The following is a 20187-nucleotide window of genomic DNA, read 5'->3' on the forward strand; positions in this document are numbered from 1 at the left end:
CTCGGGAATGGGGTGAAAAGGTTTAATTGGGGGCACACACTAGATCTTTGGAGATGAATTTTCTTTAGACTCAGCCGGCGAGTGGGGGATGCTGTGCGCGTTTCGTGGGGGAATTCGTGCTCTTTCCGAGACCTCGAGTGGGAGCCTGGAGAAACTGCCCGGCCGGACACCTCGGCGTGGCTGCGATTTAGTACCACTAAAAGGCTAACACCAGGGGGAGGGGTCGCCCTGCTGCCTACGGCTAGCGGCATTACAAGAGAGACAGGGAGCGGGGTAAAGTAGGCGTTTCCCATCAGGCCTTGCGGCAACGGCGGCGCGGGCTGCGGGAATGAGGTAAAAGCGGGAGGGGGCGGGGAGCGGCAAGCAGGAAATTCAGCGCCAAAGCTGCGGTGGGGGGAGAGAGCGACGCGAACGAGTCTAGTCGAGGAGCAGCGCCACCTCCCAGCCCCATGGCGGAGACCAAGGTGAGGATGCCGATGCTTCCCTCGTCAATCTGGGGCGGAGGGGGCTCCGTGGGCAGCGCTGGGGCGGCCTGCGGCTCGGGAGCCGGAGGTGGCGTGGGGCGGCCTGGCGCTGAGGAAGTGGGCTAGGGTGGGCTGAGACGGTGGAGGGGGGGGGCCTGGAGACGCAGCGGGGAACAGATGGGTGAGAAGCCCGCGGTCCCGTCGGGTGAGGGGCCCTGGAGAGTAGCGAGGCTGTCCGGGAGAGCAGTGGGGTTTCGGGGACTCGTGGTGAGGGACCCGAGGCCGAGCGCGTAGATGAGAGCGGCGGCTGAGGAGGGCGGCCTTGTCTTGGCGGGAAAGGGGGCCTGGGTGGCTTTTCACCCAGCGTCCCTAGATGCACGTGGGGTCGGGCATTCGCCGTGCAGGGGGCTGCCCGCCCACACGTGCGTCCCGGTCTCTTGCTGGGCCCATCGCTCGGCGGCCGGGGCCGAGACAGACGGTGACATCCCTTTCCGCCTCACTCCGGCTCCTCGCCCTGCAGCGGGGTCGGCTCTGCCCCAAGCGGGCGTTTGAGCCTCCGCAGGCGCCACAATCTGGTTTATGACTCAGGAGCTTTAGCTCCCCCCCACCCCCTTCATGTTATCGGCAGGGCCGGGGCTAGTCGTCCTAGACTCCCACGTGCTTTTTATATCGCGGATGGGTGGGATTTTATCGCAATACTGTGATTCGTTTTCTTTCGCCACCTCTAACATGTGCTTATTGTTACTTAAGATTTTCTTGTGGCGCCTGCAGGGAATCGAAGTGGGGGCGGAATAAAGGGATCAGTTATCTCTGCAATGAGGTTTGTTTATCTCAGTACTGGAGTCTGTCAGTTCTACAAGCCTGGCCTGTGTTCTCTCTGGGATGTTTTCCCCCTTCTCTTGGAAACCATCAGGTCTTGGTGCAGTGTACTTCTATCACAGTTTTATTGCTGTGGCTGTTCTCCATTTTCTTGTGTGCTAGAGCACTGGTGACATTCAACAGGTGTCACCAAAAGGTGTGTTGTAGCATCTTTGAACTAACTCTGGTTTCCTGTCGAATCATTACTTGTATTCCAGTAACAATAAAAGCACCGACCAAGCTGGGGGTCCTGTTGTGCTGTGTGTTGTACATACACCTAGTGAGAGACAGTATCTGCCCAGAGTTTATAAGCTAAACTGCCAGTGGTGAGGAAGAACAGAATAATTATCTTCCATTTTCCAGATAAAGAACAGGCACAGCTACTAAGTGATTTGACCAAGATCTCATAGTCTGTGGCAGAGCTGGAATTAAATTAAGATCTCGAGTCCCTTGCTAATGCCTTAACCGTAAGACCATGCTTTCTCCCTCCCTGTGTTGCAAAGAAACTGTTTGCTAGACTTCTGGAATATTCTTGTGGCTTCTTTGGCTATAGAAGAACCACATTTCATTTCTTGGCTTCTTAAGTGAGAAGTCTTTTAGTGATTCTTATATATTAAAATTAAGTCAAGAACAAAGACAACATAGCTGCAGGGTAAAGTGTTAAATTGGAAATTCAGTTGTGTGATACTAACTCTGTGTATAAAGCCATATCTAAAACTGTCTACATTTTACGTGTGTATTAAAGGGGTATTCTCAACTTAACTTTTAAAAATTTCTGATAGAGTATTCTTTAAATGGTATGTGCTGACATCTTGGGTTTTCCTCCTCAATGACATTTATAAGATCTTTTCAGTAAGATAAACTGATCATACGTGCACCATTGTGATCTTAGGTGTTATAATTAAAATGCATACAGAAATTTTAAATTCAAATGGATATAGCATCCCACTGTGTATCTTAATATTTTAATGGAATTTTTCAAGAAGGCCATGAATGGTTTTTACAGAACTTCACACTTTTTTTTCTTTTTCTCCCAACACAGTTACTTAAGCTGTATTAGTAAATGTCCTTTCTCTCATTTATCCAGTCAAATATTTTGAAGCATGAATTGACCCAATGTTATAGAAGAGCTCCTGTCGCAGCTGTCGGTCTACTTGTTCCCTATTGATATTAAGCTATACTATGTTATGTTGCACATACAAAGTCATATAATTTGAAAACACTAATTGTATATTTGAACCCAACATTCTCATGAAAAATATCACTTTTCTTAAATTTCACATGTGCCATGACAATTTCATTTTGAGGGTTTTTTAAATCTCTGTATCTTAATATTTCCTTAATATACAGATCTTGTTCTTTTAAAAATAACCTGCTTTGAGTGCACAGTGTCTCAAAACCAATAACTTAAATGATAAAAACAGATATGGATGTGGTGATAAGTATGCTCCTTAGGTTGTATGGGATCCTTATAATGTAGATGACTCTGAACTTGTGAACTTCAGCATCTAAAGTTAACTGTAAACCTGTAGGAGGGAGTACTACTTCAATAACTTAAAACATATTATCCAAAACCAAAAATAGGGGAACAGTTTTTCATAGCCTTAGGCTAGTTTGCTAATTCTAGGTTTCCAGTCGATACTTTAATCAAGATTTAAAAATAAAATCAGTGTAATATTTAAATATCTCTAACATTGCAAGAATACCAACATTCTTTTTAACCTGAGACATTTTGATACTGTTCTCGTATTACAAGGTTGTGTTATAGCTAAAAGCCAGACTTAGTGGTGTTGCTTTAGATCTTTTGATGGTTAATTGGTCAGCTTAATTTTTTAAAGGAACATTGTAGCTATGTTATCTTAATTGTTTTACTGTGAGAATACTAGGGAGAAGGTATCTCTTGCTTTCTGTTGGCCAAGCTAATCGCACAAACCAGGGGGCTCTGTGTTCATCTGTTCCACCCCACAAGGTCCCTGGGTGCCATTCTCCCATCCCCCCTCTATTTCAAGGACTTTTGCAACTCCTCCATCTACGCTCTTATGTCTAGGACTCTGTGTTCCCCCTGTTTCTCCAAATATGCATCCTTTCTCTTTCTTCATGGCAGGGATCTACAATAAAAAGGAAATCTTGATTTTTGTTTTCAAAGAGCTAGTGCAGTGCTTTATGACACACAAACCAAAACCTTTTTATTTTCAAAAAACTTTTAGAAATTTTCTGCTCTCACTATTTCCACTGTGACTAGAGTCATTCTGTATGAATAGTTTCTTTACTGCTTTTGGGTAGGGCAGGTGTGGGCAAAGTTTTTAGCCCAAGGGTCACATATGGGTATGGAAATTGTATGGCGCGCCATGAATGCTCACAAAATTGGGGTTGGCGTGAAGGAGGGGGTGAGGGTTCTGGGGTGGGGCCAGAAATGAGGAGTTTGTGGTGCAGGAGGGGGTTCTGGGCTGGGGCAGGGGATTAAGGTGAGGACTGGGGCTGCAGGCTCTAGGTGGGGCTGGGGATATGGGGTGCAGGAGGGGGCTCCAGGTTGGGATTGAGGGGTTCGGAAAGTGGGAGGGGGATCAGGGCTGGGGCACTAAAAGTGAAATGTGCTAAAAGTTCCCTAGTGCATGTCGATGTAGTCCCATTTCAAACGGGACTACATCAGTTTGTGTTAGAGAGCTTTTAGTGTCCACCAGTAAGATCCACAGTCAGTGCGCCATACTCTGGTGTGCGCTAGAATTTACACCACAGCTGGTGCGCATCTGTGCAGTATGTAGACAAGTCCTTAGACTCCTGGGTGAGTGTTCCTATGTTTCACTAATGTGAAGGAAATCTGCATATTTTAAAAGGCTGAATAAAATGTAGTTAGTGTATATGTAGTTGGAACATTCAGAGTAGTTTCTAAATACCTTTGGTAACACATGTTAAATACAGATGTAGCCACTACAGAACTGTTCTTAAAATTGAGGCGGTTAGGGACTATTTAGAAAAGCTGGACGTGCACAAGTCCATGGGGCCGGACGAGTTGCATCCGAGAGTGCTGAAGGAATTGGCGGCTGTGATTGCAGAGCCACTGGCCATTATCTTTGAAAACTCGTGGCGAACCGGGGAAGTCCCGGATGACTGGAAAAAGGCTAATGTAGTGCCAATCTTTAAAAAAGGGAAGAAGGAAGATCCTGGGAACTACAGGCCAGTCAGCCTCACCTCAGTCCCTGGAAAAATCATGGAGCAGGTCCTCAAAGAATCAATCCTGAAGCACTTGCATGAGAGGAAAGTGATCAGGAACAGCCAGCATGGATTCACCAAGGGAAGGTCATGCCTGACTAATCTAATCGCCTTTTATGATGAGATTACTGGTTCTGTGGATGAAGGGAAAGCAGTGGATGTATTGTTTCTTGACTTTAGCAAAGCTTTTGACACGGTCTCCCATAGTATTCTTGTCAGCAAGTTAAGGAAGTATGGGCTGGATAAATGCACTATAAGGTGGGTAGAAAGCTGGCTAAATTGTCGGGCTCAACGGGTAGTGATCAATGGCTCCATGTCTAGTTGGCAGCCGGTATCAAGTGGAGTGCCCCAAGGGTCGGTCCTGGGGCCGGTTTTATTCAATATCTTCATAAATGATCTGGAGGATGGTGTGGATTGCACTCTCAGCAAATTTGCGGATGATACTAAACTGGGAGGAGTGGTAGATACGCTGGAGGGGAGGGATAGGATACAGAAGGACCTAGACCAATTGGAAGATTGGGCCAAAAGGAATCTGATGAGGTTCAATAAGGATAAGTGCAGGGTCCTGCACTTAGGACGGAAGAACCCAATGCACAGCTACAGACTAGGGACCGAATGGCTAGGCAGCAGTTCTGCGGAAAAGGACCTAGGGGTGACAGTGGACGAGAAGCTGGATATGAGTCAGCAGTGTGCCCTTGTTGCCAAGAAGGCCAATGGCATTTTGGGATGTATAAGTAGGGGCATAGCGAGCAGATCGAGGGACGTGATCGTTCCCCTCTATTCGACATTGGTGAGGCCTCATCTGGAGTACTGTGTCCAGTTTTGGGCCCCACACTTCAAGAAGGATGTGGATAAATTGGAGAGAGTCCAGCGAAGGGCAACAAAAATGATTAGGGGACTGGAACACATGAGTTATGAGGAGAGGCTGAGGGAGCTGGGATTGTTTAGCCTGCAGAAGAGAAGAATGAGGGGGGATTTGATAGCTGCTTTCAACTACCTGAAAGGGGGTTCCAAAGAGGATGGCTCTAGACTGTTCTCAATGGTAGCAGATGACAGAACGAGGAGTAATGGTCTCAAGTTGCAGTGGGGGAGGTTTAGATTGGATATTAGGAAAAACTTTTTCACTAAGAGGGTGGTGAAACACTGGAATGCGTTACCTAGGGAGGTGGTAGAATCTCCTTCCTTAGAGGTTTTTAAGGTCAGGCTTGACAAAGCCCTGGCTGGGATGATTTAACTGGGAATTGGTCCTGCTTTGAGCAGGGGGTTGGACTAGATGACCTTCTGGGGTCCCTTCCAACCCTGATATTCTATGATTCTATGATTCTATGATTGCATTATTTTCACAGGAAACTCATGAGGAACATGACACCTCAACTGAAAACGCAGATGATTCTAACCATGATCCTCAATTTGAGCCCATAGTTTCCCTTCCTGAACAAGAGATCAAGACCCTTGAGGAGGATGAGGAAGAACTCTTTAAGATGTAAGTAGGATGGCACTGGGTAGGTCTCTAAACACTAGTTGCTTTTAAACTGTGAAAAACACTAATAAAAGATAGGAAGGTAGCTTGTTGCAAAACACCACACGGAGTACTTGCCTAAGACAATGTAGTACTAGTAGAAAGAAAATAGCACTTGATATGACTAATGTCTGTGCCCCTGGAGTGTTGGGGCTGATATAGTGTAACATGACGAAATCCTGACTCTCTAATGATATCTAATTGATAGTGGAAAAGTTTGGATTTGAAAAAATTTAAACCTGTTAACTTGAATTGTGCAAAAATGTTGGGTCTAGAGATGTGTAACTGTGTCACAAATTAGGTTTTTCTTTTTTTAAAATTAACATGTCCTACTCTGTGCTTAAATATTTGGGTCATCGTGACACTTCCTCCGCCCATCTTCCCCCCTGCCCCTCCCCCCCAGTAGAAGCTGTCTGCTTGCTTACTGAATCAATATTTTATAGATTTGAGGTGTTAATGCTCCACCCTCTCTAACTCTTCAATGGTTCCCTTCTGCCGTCATAGAAACACCTCTTGCTCTTTCCATTGTGTTAGCAGACATCAAATTGTAATAGCTATATGGTTAGAAAACTGGACAAATTGGCTTACTCTAAGTTTAAATTTTGTAGAATGCCTTGAACTTTTCCTAAGCTGGAGACCTCTGTAGAGAGAAGTGTATGTAGCACAGGAGCTAAGATGCATTCCTTTAGCTCCATGATGCTCCTGCTTCAAATAGGCATGAAGCCCATTTGGGAAAAGTCAGATGGCCAAAAGTAGTCATTTTCAAACTTCGTTCCAGAGTGTGCTCCTGTAAGAGACTCTGATAACACATGGTTCTATGAGAACATCTCCAAAAATTGACCTGCATGAGGAGTATGACCACTAAACTTTTCTGTATGCCAAGTGTTGTGCAGTCCCAGATGAAAGAAGCCATTCTCTTATAAAAACAACCCCTAAAGAAACACTGTAATATATTCTGCTAAGGATCAGAGGGTCCTTTAAATAGAGTTTAGGAAAGCTGTTAAGGTGCCAGCAGTTCAATATGTTGTACAGCAAAAGGAAGTGTTTTGACAAATTTGCTGAGACCTGGCTGGATGCCAGTGCTCTGGGCTTTCCTGAATCCTAGGGTTCCAAAAAATAAGCCACCTTGAATCCAGGTAGTTGATCTGCATTAGGATGCATGTCAGACTGACCTGGCTGCAGCATAGGACTCAACCTCCCCACAAGGCTGTGGTAGAGAGTGCAGGTTGTTCAAATTCTATCACATTAATTCCTGACTACTTCCTTTAGACTCTTAGTTTAAAGTTAAAACTTTCTCTGCAGCTCAATTGCAGACACTGGTGTGCGGGCCCCACCTACCTTTATTTCATAAATACGTTGTCCTACTTATATCTTTTCAAGTCACAACTTCATTGTAGTATCAAGAAGATACATATTAATCAGTTCCATTAGCAGAGTTCCTTGGCCTACCTTTACAGAGAGGTCACTGCTACATAGTCTCCTACACTAAGGGCTTTGTGAAGGCATTGTTTTTGAAGGAGAGAAGGGAGTTACTTACATTGGGGTGTGTGGGGGGGTCCTATTTATATTGCCTCTGCAGAGCAACACTCAATCTCCCTTTCCTCTGTGTTGGACAGTAACTACAAATTGAGATTCTGAGGGTAGAAGGCAACCGAGGGATAGTTTAAGGGAGTGAAGTATTTATTCCTTGGGTGTATGGAACACTGGGATCCAGGGACTTGCGCACTCCTGTTAACTGGTAAACACTAACCAAATTGTTTTATGGTTACATTGTGAGACACCTGATCCTATAGTATGGCTCTGTTTGAAGGTCAAAATTAACTTGGCAAGTAATCCCTTTATTGGGGGTATAGTATTGACATGGATCTGAGATCCCTAAACACAAAGGGAATCGACCTTTTGCTTTAAAAATATTCATGAGGTAATCTTGTCTTGCTCAGCCTTAGTGTTAGGAAGAAGATGTCTTGATTTGATCTGAAAGTTTTCCAGGTAGGAATACTACATTTTTAGCTAACCAATCTAAAACAAGGTATGCTGTTAGCTTGGTACCTTTTTGTTTACATCAGAAAAGCAGTACACTCTAAGAATTATTTGTAAATTAGTCTGCTTTTTCTTTCCAATTAGGATATCAATCCTGTAGCCCTTATAGAAGGGCACAAAAGTCCACCTTGTGAATTGGGAGGGAAGCAAGCTCTAAAGTTTAAATGAAAGAATTGTAAGACTGAATTAACTTTGAATGCAAAGCATTTACATTAATATATTGGGTTGGAAAACACCCTCCTAAATGGAACTGTTGGTGGTGTGTGAGATAGAATTGCCTCAGGATTAAAACTGCCAAAAAATTAAATTCTGCACACAATATTATAAAATTCTGTACATTTTATTTGTCAAAATAACACAATATAATCTCACCATTTTAAATTATTTTCATAATTTATTTCAAAACACTTTTCAACAAATAACTGAAAATGATGTGATCATATTGTTAATGTGTTACTGTTGTTTTGACAAAATATGCAGGATTTTAATGTTTTGGTACAGAATTTTTAACTTTTGGTGCAGAATTCCCTCGAGTACCAAGGTTCTGTGTGGTACAATTTGTGTGCGGACAGATTGGTGTGGGGGTTGGGGGGGATCTGGATGCACATGGACTTGTTGGGGGATTCTCGGTGCAGGGGGAATGGGACTTTGCTGAGGAGTCAAGGTGAAGATGGTGGGGGTGGACTCAGCGGGGGGTCTGGGTGTAAGTGGAGTGGGGCTTGGTGGGGTAGGGATCTGGCAGGGGTTGTCCCAATGTAAGGGGCGGGCTCAGTGGGGAGGGATTCCAGGTGCAGGGGGTTGAGGTTCGGCAGTGGGGTGGGGTCCAGATGCAGGGGGGTTGGGCAGACAGGAGCAGCTCCCTGTACAGTGACTCCTCCCCCTTACTTATTGGCCCCATCGCTCCTCAGCTGTGGGAGGAGGGGTCATTCTACAGGGAGCTGCTCACCCCTCCCCGCGCATCCCCTGTGCATCTGGACTCCCCTAGCCCCACCCCACCTGGAACACACACACCCTTCCCCCGCACCCAGACCCCACTTCCCACTACCTGCAGCGCTTCCTGCAGCCAGGGGAGGTTTCTGGGGGTTGATCTGACCCAGCCCTGGCTGCTCCATGTAGGGGAGGGGGAACTCTCTCTGCCCCAGCCGGGACTATTGTCCCTGGGCAGCCAAGGCATCTACAGACACCCCCCACGCACACACTCGTGGTGACTTACCTCTCCCCCAGCTGCCTGAACAGATGCATCCGTGCTGCCGGAGAGGGTGAGTGAGCACTGGTGCAGTTTCTCTTTGCTTCCCCGCAGAAACCATTTTTCTGCAGGGAAGCAAAAAAAAATCTGTGGGGGGGACATGTTTCTGCGCATGTGCAGTGGTGTAGAATTCCCCCACAAGTAGATAGCTGAAGAAAATAACGGATCTGGAAAAGAGGCTGGGCAGCTACTTTTAAATGTTCGTCTCTCCTTTAACAAGTTTGTTAATTAACAAACTGCCATGAAAATAGGCCAACATGGCTGGCTTCATTTGTGTTTTTGTTGAATCATTGGTTGTAATTTCAATGCACTAATTTCATTCCAAATATATATGACAGTAACACATCTCTTCTGTAACTTAAATCCGTGTACCCTACGATTAAAAAAATCATGAAATTTACTTTTTGATGGAATAAATTCAGTGCTAATATGGAGCTGTCTTGGAATTACACAGACGTTCTTTCAGCAACATTTTTGTGGGGCAGTGAAGGGTTTTTTGTTTTTTTTTAATGACTCCATTCATACAGTATTCTGTCCTGAACTAGTTCATTGACTACAGATAGCATGGTGCTCAATTTGTCTAGAAAATCTGTCATCTTGAACTCTAATTTTTTGGTGAGGACTCTTGATTTATTTCCTCTCTCCTGCAAGCTCTGTGGAATCTTAACTTTCACCTAAGACAGGTGGGCTGAAGGACCTTTTATTCAGCGTGGTTTGTTCTTGCGTACAAACTCTAATCTCTTGCTCTCTCTTTCTCAAGGCGAGCAAAGCTGTTTCGATTTGCATCAGAAAATGATCTTCCAGAGTGGAAAGAACGAGGAACCGGGGATGTGAAACTCCTGAAGCACAGGGAGAAGGGAACAATTCGCCTTCTCATGAGGAGAGATAAAACCCTAAAAATCTGTGCAAATCATTATAGTATGTTTGTTCCATTATTTCCCATAACTTCCCTTTGCCTGTCACCTATTTTTATGTGCAATATAGTTATCAAGTCTTATAGGATTCGTGCAGGTTATTTTTTAACCCTAAAAATGGGTTGGCAGAATGGGCCAGTGGTCTAACGTCAGTAAATAGACAAGTTCTGTGTATGCATCCAGTTTGATGCCCGTTTAACTTATTAATTGTGCACAGTTCTATAATACTACAGGTAAGTATATTTACAATCTAGTAAATTAAACAGGCATCAGAATACTTTGTTGCATATTTTAGTTTTGTAATGAAGTCTCTTTGGATGCTCATTCATTTTAAAGGAGATCTAGCAATGTGGAGTATGTAAGTTCTGCAAAGTCTCAAACTTATTTAAAGCAGAAAATAACTCTTCTGCTGAAATCATTTAGATGGCTGAAAGGATTGTCTTGACACAAGTTTAGGAAAAAATTGTTTGAACAGAAATCAGACATGGGAAGTTTTGCTGAAGGGAGATGTTTGAAGCAACTGAAAAGTATAATTGGAAATAGCATTTTAGCATTCTATTTGTCTGTGGTCCCTGTACTTACTATATACACTAAATAAAAGGCCCGGGGATGAACAAAAATTGGAACGAAGGGTTCATCAAGCTTGTGACTTCTGCTAAAACTACAGTTTCTCTAGTTTAGTGCACCTGCCCCAGAAAAGGGTAAGCAAGCGTAACAAGGCAGTTAAAAAGATACTGTTGAATATTTGTAGTTTGTCGCAGGATATTGAAACAGAATTTTAAGATGGCATAAAGGGAGGAGGGAGAAATCACTTACATGAATAATCTCCGAGGAAAGCTAAGTGCTGTCTATAATACGTAAGATTACCAGCAGCAGAAAGGAAGAAACTTTACTATTTTATTTGGATGCTTTTGTACCTTCCTTTGAAGCATATGTATTGGCCACTATCTAAAAGTACTTTTTAGACCATTGGCCTTTCAGTAGGGGAACACTGCATTCTAAAATGGTATTAAATTGGAACTATGACCTTTCGGGGGGAGGCGGGGAGTTGAATAGAAGTGTGTGGTTAGCACTCTGGCAGTATTGGCTTCCCATTACAGATTGTTCTGGGACACAGGACAGAACAATATGGGCACCATCCTTTTTTCCCTTCCCTCCATTTCAGCTAGAAATAACTACATTACAATCCCTTGTGAGGTATAAAATCTTTTATTTACTTCATCTTACTAAGAGCTGACTTTCTTAAGGTACTTGTGGGGCTTATGTGGAAATGTATTTCAAAATGTTATATGGAGCTAGGACTAATCAGTTCTTTTTCTTTGTAGTTACACCTTTAATGGAGCTGAAGCCTAATGCTGGAAGTGACAGGGCATGGGTTTGGAACACACATGCTGACTTTGCAGATGAAAGCCCTAAACCTGAACTTTTGGCAATCCGGTTCCTAAATGCAGAAAGTGAGTGATGGCACAAGATCAGTTTCTTTTGATACTATACTATCTGCTTTAGGAAGTAACCTTGGGCCATTTAATACTGCACAGTATTCTACAGTAAATGTATGAAAGTAGTTACCACTACCTTTTGTAGCTCCCATGGTAGAAAAGAATAAATATTCCCTGTCTTTTTAAATAATCTATCCCACTGGCTGTAAGCACTCAAAATGGGATGAGGGGAGAAAAAAGCCTCATTTGTCCATAGAAAGCCACCCTAATATTTGTCTAGAAGGACAGTCCCTTCTATCTAAATAGTACTGCAGCAGAAATAATTCAGAGTGCAACTAGTTAATTAGTAATGCTCTGAATATGTAGATAAATAGAGCAGTTATCCTCCACCTTCCATCCAACACCATCTTTATAACTTTCTTGGTTTTGTTTTTGTTTTTTTGGGGGGGGTTGCCTTGATAAGTGTGCTGACACTTTGTTTTCAAGAGAGCTTGTTAGTGTTTCCAAATAATTTTAATACAATATAACTCCAGGACTTCAACCAGTGCATTCACCTTACTTTCATTAATTACCTCAACTTCATGTTTTAATGAAGATTGAATTTGTGGCAGTGGTTCTCAAATGTGGTTGGTTGTTGTTTTTTTTTTTGGTTTTTTTTTCCACGGACCACTTGAAAATTACTGAGGGTCTCAGCGGACCACTTAATGATCTTTCCAAATGTCATTTGTACCGTTAGCTAACTATTGTAAAGCGCTTTGGATAAAAACGCTATATTTAAAAAAAAACAAAAAACCTTTAACGTTTTTTGTTCTACAAATAAAAGCGCACAACTCCTATTTTAATATCAGTAGTCTTACCTTTCTAATGCGATGGATGTGCCCTCTCTCCCCTGCTGCAGCAGCCCCTGAGCTGGGGCTGGGAAGGAGGGCCGTCTCTCCCTGGCAGCCACAGCCCTGGAGCTGGGGAAGTCTCCTCTTTCTCTGGCCGCCGCTGCCCTGCATGTCCCAAATTCCCACTGCCCCTTCCCACTTACCCTCTATTTCCCCCAAGGCCACCACCTCACCTTACATGTGTCTCTTCTCCAGGGTCCAGGCACCTAATTAGTGGAGCCATGCCTGTGCAGCTCCATTAATTAGGTGGGTAGCCCTTTATTTTCTTGTGTGCAGCCACCCAGGCACAAACCTTAGAGGGATCTATCCGCGGACCACCTGAATGGAGTTCGCAGACCACAGTTTGAGAACCTCTGATTTGTGACATTACAAATACTGTATGGAAATTATTACCTTGTATTAAATCTTTCATTCAGGCGTATCTCCCTTAGAATCACATACTTTACTGACCGCTACACTGAACAAGTACTAGGTGTTAATATGCATTTGTCTCTTCCTTTTAACATATCAAATGAAATATCCTCTAAGTGGAATATGGTAATCCTAACAACCATGGTTAACTTGGACGATAGGTTATAGTAAATCTTTCTAGACTAAAGTTTATTTAAAGTTATATATTGTTTGCTACAATGCTCCCAAAGGTTAGTATAGTTAGACCATTCAGAGAGATGGTGCAAGATTCTGGTTCTGTTATTTTATGTTAATGAAAGGCTTTGAGCACTGTGGAGGAATAACACTCCTGTTGAAGGGAGTATCTCATATCTGTGGTCAGAACAGGCAAATTCTCTCATCTATTCAAAATATAAAAACAAATTTGACTGTGCAGTATCTCCTCTAGGTAACTTAGGAGAATAGATGCCATGATTTAAGGAATGAGAGGTGAAATTATTTGTATCTTGGTAGCACTTGAGTACCCCAGTCAGGAGTGGTTAGGGACTATACAGACATAGCATGGAAGCCACTCTCTGCCACAAATACCTTACAAACGCCAAAATAAGTGACGATAAATTGTAGTGGTTTGCCTGGAATTCCCTACATGGAATGCCAGACTGCATTCATTCCTAAATAGAACATGCAAAACTAATTGTATGAGAAATAAAATGAGACTTGGAAAACAAAATGGCTGCCACACTTCTTCCCTTCTCACCACACCCCCCCAGATGGCTACTGGGTTAGTGAACTGCTCTCTGGGGCTGCTAAAACCCCTTCTGCCTGTGACTCAGGCATCCAAGGAGAATCCCATGGTGGCTGCACAACCAGCTTAATCTTTCTCTTCTGGCTCCTGTCTAGTCTAGTGGTAGCTCTTGTAAGGGGTGAAGGACTTCTAGATCCAGTTATTCTCACTAGCCCTTAAGCAGTTAATGCAGCAAACAGTGTGTGACTGTCAAAGACCATTATAACTGCTGGCTTCTTATTGTGCATCCCAGATAACTTTCAGGTTGCATGTGCCAGTGGGTTAGCCACATTAAAATGTCTAGCTTGGCACATAGGAGGAAGGTAAGATGGTAGTAAACAAAAATACTACCAACATGTTCCATTGCACAGTTGGCACTTTGTGGCCGATCCATATAAACACATATCGGCAAACAATGTTTTTCAGTTTCACCTTTCTAATAAAGCATCCTTTCTTCTTCAGGCAAACTTTCACTGAAACCAAGCCTTCTATTTAAACCCCTGAATCCCCTACCAAAAAAAGTCTACTTAGAAGAATAAGCTTAGGATTGGGATTTTAACGTTCTCTCTGAGTTTGAGAGTGGGGTGGGGTGACTGAGGGCTTTCATTGCTTCCTTTATACACTGCCTTGCAGTAGCAGATAAGAGGGGATAGAAAGCAAACTATCAGTGGAGTTCCTTCTTGGGTTTATAGACAAAGAACTAAAGTTCAGGTTTAGAGTAGCAGCCGTGTTAGTCTGTATCCGCCAAAAGAACAGGAGTACTTGTGACACCTTAGAGACTAGCAAATTTATTAGAGCAGAAGCATGGATCTGTGTTTTATGGGAGTGCCTGGGTCATTACACATATTGAATCTATTTCCCTCTGTTAAGTATCCTCACACCTTCTTGTCAACTGTCTAAATGGGCCATCTTGATTATCACTACAAAAATGGTTTTTTTCCTCCTGCTGATAATAGCTCATCTTAATTAACCTCTTACAGTTTGTATGGCAACTTCCACTTTGTGTTATATATCTATAATTATTATATGTTCCATTCTATGCATCTGATGAAGTAGACTGTAGCCCACGAAAGCTTATGCTCTAGTAAACTTGTTACTCTCTAAGGTGCCACAAATACTTCTGGTCTTTTTAATTAAAGTTCAGTTTCTGGTCCTGTCAGGGGTATCACTATGCACGATGAACTCCCTTTCAAAGAAGCTCTGAAAATCCATGAGGAGGGTGCACACTCTGAAGAGATTCTAAAAAACCTCTGGCTTCATGTTCAGTCTTTAAAAATGCACATTTTCCTGTAGAGCAATAGTGACCTCAAGTGGCCAGTCATGCTATCTCAATGTGGGCTTATCAAATTATTCTTTCTAGTTCTATTTGAAAGTGACTTGACTGTGGTTATCTGCTTCTCAAATTATTTCAGTTAGAAAGGGTTGGAGGGATGCTTATTGTAATAGGACTGATAGCAGCCATTATCAGAAAGTTTCTATCTTTGAAATGGAACTATTCAGAACCAATCACTTAGACTGAAATGTATTGATGTAGGTTGTCTTCAAAAGAATTCTGGTTAGCTGTAACTTGAGCCATGTTACCTGCATCTTTTTACTGATGGCATTGTGTGGTGGCGGTGGTGTTTGGTTTCTGTGTGTTGTTTTTAAAGTACAGTTTGTGCTCATGAAATGGACTGGATTTTCAACTCAGGAGACTGAAATTCTCCCTTCAGGTGCAGTATAGGTAGTGATGGTGAAAACTTGCCATTCCTCCTTAGCTGTATCCTGGCAGAACAATCTCTAGGTGTGAGAAAATAAATGTCTATGGTCCTCTCAGTCCCTGGCCCTGACTGAACAAGAATGTGTGGTAGGTAGACTTCTAATGTGAATGCCTAGTAGCAAAGGTGTGAATAGAAGTTCAGATAGCTTAAAATAGTGCTTAGCAGCAGAAGCTTAAGATGAGAACTTTGTAGAAAACCCACTCAAAAGTGCAACGTGCATTGCTTTCTTTGGAGAGTATTTAAATAATGAGAAATAATTGAAGCCTGTATACTTAAGATCACTTGAACTAAGATGAAATCCACTAAGTGCATGTTTCTAGACTAAAAAGGCAGTCAAATTAACATGTAGAAATGAATTTGTTTCAGGATAAATGTCTGTTTCAGAACAAATAGATCTAAAGAAGAGGCATTGTACATAATTTAAGGTAATGAAGAAACATTTTATTTCAAACAGATGCACAGAAATTCAAAGCAAAATTTGAAGAATGCAGGAATGAGGTAGACAAGGGAGCAAAGAAGGGTAAGATGTTAATCTCCTCTTGGAATTTAGATGAGTATTGCACTGTTTTGTCCTCTCCTTTTCCAAGTTTTTAATGTCCATGGTGGGGGCAAGGGAATATCCTTAGATTGCTCATTGTAATATTTGGTGTCTCTTGGCAGACTCACTCTGTGCCTGACTGCAATCTTCAGTCCAGGGGCTTTTTCAGTCTGCTAGAGTAATGGTCCATGGTTTGAGAACTCTTCTTTCCTTGTAGAAGACTTGCAATTGCTCCTGGGACATAATTTTTAGGGCAAATATTATAGAAAGACTTTTCTGTATAAATAATGAAAATATATACTACACTTGAGTAGCAGTTTTACCATACTGATTTTTTTTAATTATTTATTTAATTTTCCTTTGTTCACAAGTAAATACCCCAGTTGCAGGATTATATTTTAAACTAACATTTGAAACTTGGTTCACTTTGTTTAAATTGTGAAGTAACTTTACCAACTTAATTTGATGGTTCTGTATGGCACACACACAACACGTATAACGGAGAGAAGCTCTCTGAACAAATATCTTCAATTTCATATAGAGATTACTCCTTTAGTGGATAAAATTCCATTCTAAATTTCTAAAGTATAGACTCCTGCTGGTCAGCAATTCAAATGCTTCAGGAAATCCTGGGTGGTTTAGGCAATGCAGGGAACTGAATTCCCTTGTAAACTGTAGCCTTAGTTTTCTCTCACTCAAGCAAAGCTGTTGGAGTGGCGGGAGAGAGGAAGATAGAGACCTGAATTGCAAATAACTCCTTATTAGAATAAGGATATTATCTAAGGAGCTGGAAGTTGTGTGGAACCAGCACATCCAATTCCACAAAATACACCTTGTCAGTAGTTACCCTATAGCAATCCAAAAAACTGTTCATGAGGGTACTGCAAAGGGTAGCATCCCATTTAGTCAGTAAGCTATGGCCTAGTGTAGTGACTGGGGTTTTTTTTTGTTTGGTTGGTTTGTTTGCTTTTGTTTTAAAGGAGGGGGAAGGAGTGAGTCTACATTCATTTGGCATGGTATGTATCAGCAAGGGAAAAGAAACAGTATGAATCATCTTGGAGTGTGGCAGAGAGTTCAAGGCGTTCAAAAAACACTTCATCTTTATCCTCTTTCAAAAGCCAATTTACACTCTTTCTTTAGAAAAACAAGTTAATACAGCTTTCCAATTGTTAATTAAATCTACCATACTGTGTGTGTAACTTTTTTTCTTCAAACAATCTCTTAGCAGGCAAAGAGAAAAATGATAGTGCTGACAAAGTTGCTGAGAAATTAGAAGAGCTTTCTGTTAAGGAAGAGAGTAAAAAATCTGAGAAGAAAGAAGAGACCAAGGAAAAAATTGAAGAGAAGCAATAAATCATCTTGGGCCTTGTGTTTTTTCCTTAATTTTTTTTTTAATTTTTACAAGGGACTTTATAAAGAACTGAATTCCAACATTCAGATTGTTTTTTCTAAGCTTTTGCCCTTTTGAAGATGTCTTCAGAAAATCCATTCCCCAGTCATGAAAATGTACTGTGCTAACTTTCTTTTCCATAGTGGAAACACTTATTTATAGTCATCCAAAAGAGTGAATAAAACAAATTTGAAAACAGCATCAAAGGACAGAACTGAGTTTTCTGTACACTTCAAACACTTGTGACTATAATTCTTGCACTTGGTGTTTACATATTTGAGGGTGCGTATCTTCATATAAGTGATGTAATCAGATTAGATTAAATGCATTTTAATCCTTCCTGTTGGTAAAATTATGCAGACATTTCTTGTATGTTAAGTTAAATTAGTAGACTTAAGCAGGCCTCTTACACCAGTTTTGGTTGTTTTTGTTTGCTAATTGAGGATTGTTCCTGCTTGACAGGGTACCTACAGTTTTCTTTAGCAGACCACTATATCTATTGCTTCCTAGAAGGCTATAGTGCCAGAGAATTCTGGATGGTAGAATTTTTTATTCTCCTGGCACAACTCCACTGGTATGATGGCCACTTATGGCAGACAGTAGTGGAAAAAGATATCCTTTGAACTAGCATTGGATGTAATTTAATACAGTCTCATGTAGGTTTTCATTACAAAAGATAAGTAGGAAGCTACTTTTTAAAAGTCTTAATGACTTTCAAAAGCTCTTTTAACCATGCTAAAGGATCAAGAGTGCTGTTTGTGTTAGAAAACAACTTATAAAACCTACTTATATATTGTAGATAGGACCATAGATCACTCATTGTGTGCCATTCACTGACTCTTAAGGAAGTACATTTTTTTTTTATATCTACTTAATGTTAGGGATGAATCTAACCTCGTTAGACAACATGCCATGGAGCTGTGTGCTCCACCACCACAATGTGAGTGGCATAAGAGGGTCCCCTACTCCTGCCCATCCAGGACAGAAAGTGACTCACTGAGACAAGCAGATGGCAGGACCCAGCTGGACATCCCTGGAGAAGCCCATAGCAGAGTGAACCAGGGGTTCTCACCCTCCCTTTCATTCCTGCAGGGCTATGGCTTTCTGGCTGAGTGCAGGGCAGCAAACAAGGGAATGCTCAGGAAGACTGCAGTGGTCAGTGATGCATGGAAAGCAGCAGGCTATGGGTGGGGTTGCATGTACTCTCTCTTGCCCCAAACCTCCCTGTATGCTCTCCCTAGCCTTGACACCTGGAGCCCCTTGCCCCAACTGTCACACCCCAGATAACCTCCTCCCACAGTTTGAAATACAATGGTGTAAGCAATACACTCCAACAGTCACTTTCTAAATTTGGCACTGATGTGTTCAGAACTTGCAATCACTTTACCAGAATTTGTGGAGTTATAAAATACTTGCATTTTAGAAAAGTATGAGGAGGTCTTAATACTACTACAAAAATATTAAACCTATAATTTGAATATGCAAGATGGAATATAATGTTAATATGCTCTTTAAATGGGAATAAGTATTATGGTTCAAGCTGCTCCCTTAACAGTGGTTATTAGCAATAGATCTACTTAGTTTCTAACTACTGCTAGAGTTTTGGAAGACTTAAACCAGGGTAGAAAACCAACAAAAAGCCTTTTCATTCAGTAAATGTCTTGTTTTTGTTTTTTTGATAGACAAATTTCCTTGTATAAAGATTAACACAACTATCAGTAAAACAATTATTTAAAAGTAAACTCAATCTAGCCTTTCTAAACTGTAAAGGTGTGATGACCAATAATATCTAAAAGAGGGAACCGAATGTTGGTAAAGAGGGTCTAAAAGCCTGCTGACTTCCCTCTACATAGATTCTTCCATTTATTAAATTTAAATTCTCCAAGACAAACTACATGGAAAATGAGCATTAAATATGCTTTAAATTTATGTAAATTGATCAAATCTGGAACTATAAAGAAGGTATTCCATTTTATATTAAAGGGAAAAAATAAACTTTTGACATGAGCAAAGTTCATTTCTCTTCCTCTGTTACTAGCACAGCAGATTTTCACAAGTACTATCTGGTGTGAGATTTGCCCCTTCCAAACACCAGATACATAAATCAAATGTTTTAGAATTATAAAGATCCTAGGGAATAAAACAAATACCTCAGCTGTCTCCTCCGTAAGGGATCTCAGCAGCATGATGTGTTTGATATTTGTGTTTTTGATTTAAGATAGTATTGTATGTTTCCAAATACTTAATTTTACTGCCATCTCAATGTAAAAGCCAAAATGTTATGTATTCATGAAAGCCACTGTAGATTTAAATGGAAGCTGACAAGCAATGTTTTTAAATTTGTTAAAGGGGAGGTGAAGTTTACAAATCTAATTTCAAAATAAACTATACATTAAATTTTTTCATTTAAAAGATTTGCTTTTTTTATTTAAAAAAAAAACAACAAAACACAGTTTTGTTAATGCAGACACAATAGATTATGCTACTGCATAAGAAGCAGAAAACGGACCATTCTAGTTCTGCTGTTGAGCCTGACTGCAAAAAATTAATACTCATGTATACTTCATTTTTTTTTAACCTATTAATCCCAGGTATTGTTACAATTGAAATAAATTGTCATTACTTCATTGTATGATTTTCAGTCACTCATACATGTGTGCTTAGTTTTATTGGCTTGATAGTTTTACTCTACTGTTCAGATGAATTGATTCAGGCTTGTACTTCATGGGCCATATTCATCCTTAG

General features: G+C 41.4%; 1 protein-coding gene and 1 non-coding gene across 2 annotated transcripts; both read left to right on the forward strand.

The window, feature by feature from the left end:
* Window positions 1-5: 5 nt before the first annotated feature.
* On the forward strand, window positions 6-19854 carry RANBP1 (RAN binding protein 1). Its single transcript, XM_073312315.1, has 6 exons — window positions 6-464; window positions 5879-6015; window positions 10098-10255; window positions 11577-11705; window positions 15969-16034; window positions 17278-19854. Exons 1-6 carry the CDS (start codon window positions 450-452, stop codon window positions 17403-17405), a joined length of 633 nt encoding a protein of 210 aa, XP_073168416.1. The 5' UTR covers window positions 6-449; the 3' UTR covers window positions 17406-19854.
* On the forward strand, window positions 16171-16299 carry LOC140899026 (small nucleolar RNA SNORA77). The gene has a single exon (XR_012155193.1). It is a non-coding gene; the product is annotated as a small nucleolar RNA SNORA77 (small nucleolar RNA).
* Window positions 19855-20187: the final 333 nt, after the last annotated feature.

The sequence above is a fragment of the Lepidochelys kempii genome, chromosome 15, assembly GCF_965140265.1.
Source record: "Lepidochelys kempii isolate rLepKem1 chromosome 15, rLepKem1.hap2, whole genome shotgun sequence".
In the NCBI taxonomy this organism is placed as follows: Eukaryota; Metazoa; Chordata; order Testudines; family Cheloniidae; genus Lepidochelys; species Lepidochelys kempii.